This window comes from Staurois parvus, unplaced genomic scaffold, assembly GCF_062004578.1.
Source record: "Staurois parvus isolate SC_StPar_1 unplaced genomic scaffold, SC_StPar_1.0 ptg000673l, whole genome shotgun sequence".
NCBI lineage: Eukaryota > Metazoa > Chordata > Amphibia > Anura > Ranidae > Staurois > Staurois parvus.
The window spans coordinates 90,226-96,444 of record NW_028318469.1 but is presented as its reverse complement, the minus strand read 5'-3'; the positions used below and the strand labels follow the sequence as shown (position 1 = coordinate 96,444).

The window sequence follows — 6,219 nt, the reverse complement described above, 5'->3', positions numbered from 1 at the left end:
TAGATATAAATAACGCCCCAGTTGTTGCCTGGATGGAGAAACAGATGCAAGTAGCAGAACACTGCTTCAAGAGATTTCTTCACCACAGCATGTGGACTACACACCACTTTTTGTTGAAAACAAGATAAGGCCCAGCGGCTCCTCCGCCCGTTGAAATATATGTGGCATGCCTTGTTTCCTATATAAAGCACCATAATGTCCCCATCCTGTAGTAAGACAAACAATATGAGGGAAGTCACTGTAAGAGCTTTCACTCGATAATAGATGTTTATGCCATATAGGTCACAAGGGACCTTTAATCTAATGTCCTGTAACAGTCCACTCACCACCTGTGCAATGTGTAGTAAGAACGAAAAGGATATCCTTCATAAGTACTGCCCTTCAAAAGGTACTGCTGTATGGAACCAAGGAACCACCGCTAACATCAGCCGACATACCGCGGGTTCCGATCTCTCCATGGCGCCTGTGCCGCCTAAGTATGCCTCATGGCATGTGAAGATGGCTACCTCCTTGTAGGTCAGCGTGCGTTCCACCTAGTGCGCATGACCGGAAGTGACGTATCTGACGTATGACGTCAACGCGTTTCGCCGATGGGCGTATCTCACTCAGCTTCGTCAGGACCAATGGGATTCCTGCATTTCAACCTTCTATTTATAGTGGATTAAGACCCACCCACATATGCAAAAAATTACATTGCAGTTATCCCCAATGGAAGAAAAGGGGCTAAATACTTAGCACAACCGCTGGTCATAGTTAAATTAAAAAGACAGGCGACTGGAAATATCAAAGGGAGGAAAGATTTGACAATTACAGCAATGCACACAAAAGTAAAAAGCAAAAATTATATTCAATTGAAAATTACCACACTTTCACCAGGAGATGGCAGTGTTATTGAAAGGATCTCCAAACCTATTTATTAGGTCAAAAATACACAAGGACACAGTAAAAATTACCGCAAAACCACCACAAGATGGCGATGTTAATTAATAAATCCCTCTATAGGTTATTTTGCCCAGGGTTCCTAAATTTCAAATTAACCACTTATAAGTGTACATTTATTCTCAAAGGAGAGGAAAATAGTTCAAAGATTAGTCCCTTCTACACTTCTAGACCTATATTTCAATGTGTACCATCAGGTTATTAGATATCTCCCCAAAGAAGGTTTACCTTAATTATTTAGTTAACATATTGTCCTCAATAATTCAATTAACGCATTAACCAGCCATTGACAGGAGTGAGGAATTACCACAGATTGACCAACATATGGCAATATAAGAACATATATCCATACAGATCTATTTATCCAAAAATACTTGGAGATCACATTCCACATTTAACCCCTTTGGGTACAATGTATCAAGTTTATATATCCAATATTTCTCCTTTTTTAGCAGTTCTCTATCAAAGTCACCTCTCCTTTGAGGGAAATGCAATGCATAGAAACCTTTCACTTTTGTACCATCCAATTTACCTCCATGATATTTAGCATAGTGTTGGGCAAGATTACTTTCAGGGTCATTAGATCTAATATCTCTGAAATGTTCACCTATTCGTACCTTAAATTGTCTTTTGGTCTTACCAATATACATCTTTTTACAGGGACAAGTCAAAATGTATAATACTCTCACTGTAGAACAATTTATAAGGCTTTGAATTTTATAATGAGTGCTATTCCTTGAGTCAAAAAAAGAGTCTGTACGATCCACATATTTACAGATTTGGCATTTTCCACATTTAAACATCCCTTTAGTACGTGATTTTAACCATGTTGTCTGTTTTAACGGTTGATAGTCAGAATGAATAAGGAGGTCACCAAGATTTGGTGCTCTTCTTGCTACCATTTGGGGGCGCTCACCTACAATTTTATTCAATTTGGGACATTGAGTTAAAATCTTCCAATGTTTTTCTAATATTTGTTTTACAGCTTGCCATTGGGCTCCAAATTGAGTTATCATTCTAACAGGTTGCTCACTTAATTTGACCTTCTCCTCCTTTTTAGGAGATAATAAATCCTTACGGTCAGTTTGATATGCCCGTCTCCGAGCTTTTCTGATTTGAGAGTGAGAGTATCCCCGTTCCCTAAATCTTCTATAAAGATCCTGTGCTTCCATCCTAAAGTCATGAATATTCGAACAATTTCTCCGACATCTCAGAAATTGTCCCACTGGAATTCCTGAAATCAGTGAACGTGGGTGATAGCTTCTGGCCTCTAGTAGAGTATTGGCAGCAGTAGGTTTCCTATATGTTTTTGTGAGGAGTCTTCCGTTCTCAAGTCTAATTTCCAAGTCCAGGAAGGAAATACACCTTTCATCAAAAACATACGCGAGTCCAATGTTAAAGGGATTTTGATTTAACTCCTCCATAAAAAGTTTTAATTCCTCTGATGTTCCTCTCCATACAAGGAACACATCATCTATATATCTTAACCAAATCTGGACATTAACAAGGAACCTTGTTGATCTGAAGACAACCTGCTCCTCCCAGAAACCTAGATGCAAACATGCATAGGCCGGAGCCCACGGTGCTCCCATACTGGTACCTCTGATCTGTTGATAAAAGGTATTATTAAATTGGAAAAAGTTATGTCGTAACGCAAAGTCCAGCAACTCACTAATAAATTCATTCTGTCCTCCCGAAGTGGGGTATGTTTTATCAAGGAAGTAAAAAGCCGATCTCAAGCCACATTCATGTGGGATCGATGTGTAAAGTGATTCCACATCTATTCCCACTAGAATGGAATTTTCATTGATGATTAAATTTTCAATTTTAGCCAACACATCTTTAGTGTCTCTTACATAGGAGGGAAGATTAGGAACCATGTCTTTAAAAAACAGGTCAATATATTTCCCTGTTTTGTCTAGGGGGCCATTGATGGCAGAAACAATGGGTCTACCTGGGGGATTTTCCTGATTTTTATGTATTTTAGGGATAATATAAAAGGTAGGGTAATTAAATTCTTCAGTTCTCAGATATTCATACTCTTTTTTAGTTAGGAGTCCCACCTCTTTTCCCAATGTTAAGATGGAGTTTAGTTTTCTTGCCACCACATGAAACGGATTAGTGGCTACTTTCCTATATGTAGATGAATCTCCCAATAGGCGCTTCACCTCTTTAACATAGTTTTGTTCATTTAAAATAACTACATTGCCCCCCTTATCACTTCTCTTAATTACAATATTCTTAGTCTCTTTTAATTCTTTGAGGGCTTTTCTTTCCTTCTTTGTAAGATTGTCACCAATTGGCATTTTCCACTCAAGATTTTTAAGATCATCAGCGACAAAATCTAGAGATGTCGATATCCTCATGTTGGAACATATTTTCGGCATTTTAGTCGACCTAATATTTAGATCAACTTTTCTAATCACCTCATTGTGATTATCCAGATCTAATTCATTCTCATCACCATCCTCATTTTCCTCCATGAGAGATATCAACACATCAAGCATCTTGCGGTCCTCCATGGAGGAGTCAGAAGCCATATCCTCCAACATAGTGGGATTACCATGTATCATTCTTAAAAAAACTTTTCTCAAAAATAAATTAACATCTTTAAATACTTCGAACTCATCCATGGGGGTCACTGGTGAAAAGGACATACCCTTATTAAGTAAAGAGATATGTTCCCTTCTGAGTGGAAAATTAGCCAAATTGATTACCTTCCTGTCATGGGTGATTTCATCTACTGCCTCCTCTGACTTCTTGTTCTGCCCTTGTCCTCCTGATGTTTGCTTTTTGAGGATTCCTCTGTTTTCTTTTTGGATCCTCTTCCCATCTGTAGTTGATTGATTCGGGGAGATTCCCCATCTTGTTGGTCTAAAAAAGATACAGATTTCCCGAGATTCTCAGAGTCGCTTTCACTAGACACAGTTTCCCCCATTGATCTAGAATGTGAACGAAATATTCTTCGTTTAGATCGACTTCTACTTCTTTTTATAGTGAGATCAAAAATCTCTCCTGTTTCCCAGTCTTTAAGGTCACGCCTAAATTTAGTTTGCTTAGTGGTTCTAAGGTTTTTTTGAACTTTTTCAACTTCCTTTTTAAGTTGTTCATTGTATTTTTCAAAATTCTCCTGATTTTTAAAGGGATCTAATCCTGATACACTCTTACTAATGGCCACATCTAATTCTTCAAACTGCAATTTTTCTTCCTCAAATATGAGTTTCATACCATTAATCCCATGTTCTATGCATAGCATTTTCCATTTCTCTAGAAACCTTTCATTATGTAGATGTTCAGCCGGGACTACCTTACTTCTCAAACCGCGTGGGATAATACTCTGTTTGATGTAGGCTTCCAAGAAGCATACATCCCACTTCCGGTTGAGACGTTTAATAACTAACTTTTTATGTTCCCGATACTTTATTTTAATATCCTCATCCTCGGTAAATTGACCCGAACCTTCAGCTACAAAAGCTTGATGCATTTCTAGCTCAACCTCTTCTCCTGGTATAAATGCCATGAAGACAATCCTTTCCAATCAATGTATTCCAGTCACCTTAAAAAATAAAAACTCATTAGCCGAGGCAATGGTAAACCAAATTATCAAAGTCAGATAACCTCTATAAGAAAAGGTCCATAAGAACTCAAAAGACACATTGACTAAAGATAGTTTTTTTTGGAGGTTACAAAATAAATTACTGTATCACCCAATATATGGCTTCCATTCAGTAGCCCAAAGAGGCATACAAAAAAGAAGGGTTTGTGAAAAGGAATTCACAGAAAGCGGCTACATTATGAACAGAATGTGATACTCAGAAAAATTTCCAAAAATTATGCTTTATTACATATAAATATTTGGCTAAGATAGCAGAGACCCCCCTGGAGCATCAGCAGGGTCACAATTGTGACTCCTGATGCTACGCCCATGGTCCCAGTCATATTTCACTTGTGGTCTGGTTTATGTCACTGTGAGTACAAACCATATCTGAGCACAGAACTCTCCATAGACAAGTACAGAAATAGGAACCACTGTGGTCTGGTTGGCAGAGGTGATGATGTATATGTGCCCAGAAACACTCACACTTGCCCAGTGTTCGTGCAGACCAGCAAGGGAGATAACTGAATTTAGGCATGGTTTAGTTCAAATTCCCAGGCAGGGTTCCCAGTGTGAATGAACCCTAAATGTCAATCCTGTAAATATAGTTATATTAGACAACAGGAACCACAGTACCGGATTTCACCAGCAGCTGGTGCTGTGTGTGTAGTGTGCATTACACATCCTGATGGGACCTGGTAGCAGGGGAAAAAAGGGATCATTTTATGTTTAAGGTTACAACATAAACAGATGCACTGCTAAATTTCTACACTTATTTATAAGGCCACTTGCATAATGGGTGATTAACCCTGCTGCATAAGACTGTAGTATTTAGGTGTGAGGGCACAGATATACTGTCCAGCCCTGCTGCCAACATTCTGTAAACCTCTAAGAGAGGCTGACAGCCATTGTGCTTGGACAAGGCTGGATGGTGCCCCTAGCAATACTTATGTTTAGAGCAGTATGGGCCCAAAGATGAATGAGGGAGATGCAAGTAGTCTGCTTCTCATAGAGTTTGACAGGCTGCCGAAAGTGGTGCTGGACTGCCTGCAGGTAAACACAGGAGCCTCATGGATCGGGGCTAAATGCCCAGTGTGTACAAGACCTAAAGCAGTGAATGTGACATTCACTAAATATTTTGTACAGCACACCAATCACTGTAATTTAAAACACACGCTCCGGGAATATTTACCTGCAGTGACTGTTTGGTGAATTTTACTTTATAAATATAGCCCTTTGTAACTGACCTTGGTGCTGCTTAGCAAAATAAAACCAATGTAGAAAGCCTCAATGCAAAGCTATAACTGCAAAAGATAATGCCACATACCTGGTAGAGATGTGGCTCAGGGCCCCTGGTAAAGAGAACAGGTGGCGCAAGGGCATGGAGTGGCAAGAGTGCTTCGTAATTCTTGCCAGCAGCTGGTAGAGGAAGACAGGCTAAAACTCAGCAGAATCAGGCTGGGCAACAGGCAGAAGATCAGCAGAGACTGGCTAGCCAGCCAGCAGAGGGTCATCAGACTCTGGCTAGGCAACAAGCTGACAATCAGCAGCCCTTGGCTAGGCAGCAGGCAGACAATCAGCAGAGACTGGCTGGGCAGCAAGCAGACAATCAGCAGAGTGCCTGGGCAGCAGCCAGATCATCAGCAGAGACTGGCTGGACAGTAGGCAGAGCATCAACAGAGATT

General features: G+C 39.9%; 1 protein-coding gene across 1 annotated transcript; it reads right to left on the bottom strand.

Annotated features, from left to right (window-relative positions):
- Nucleotides 1–1,032: 1,032 nt before the first annotated feature.
- Nucleotides 1,033–2,784, bottom strand: LOC149447680 (uncharacterized). Its single transcript, XM_089652189.1, has one exon. The coding sequence runs from the start codon at nt 2,529–2,531 to the stop codon at nt 1,296–1,298; it is 1,236 nt and encodes a 411-aa protein (XP_089508315.1). The 5' UTR covers nt 2,532–2,784; the 3' UTR covers nt 1,033–1,295.
- Nucleotides 2,785–6,219: the final 3,435 nt, after the last annotated feature.

Excerpts from the sequence above, each read along its gene's own strand:
- LOC149447680 (XM_089652189.1), bottom strand. The coding sequence starts at position 2,531 with ATGGGAGCACCGTGGGCTCCGGCCTATGCATGTTTGCATCTAGGTTTC.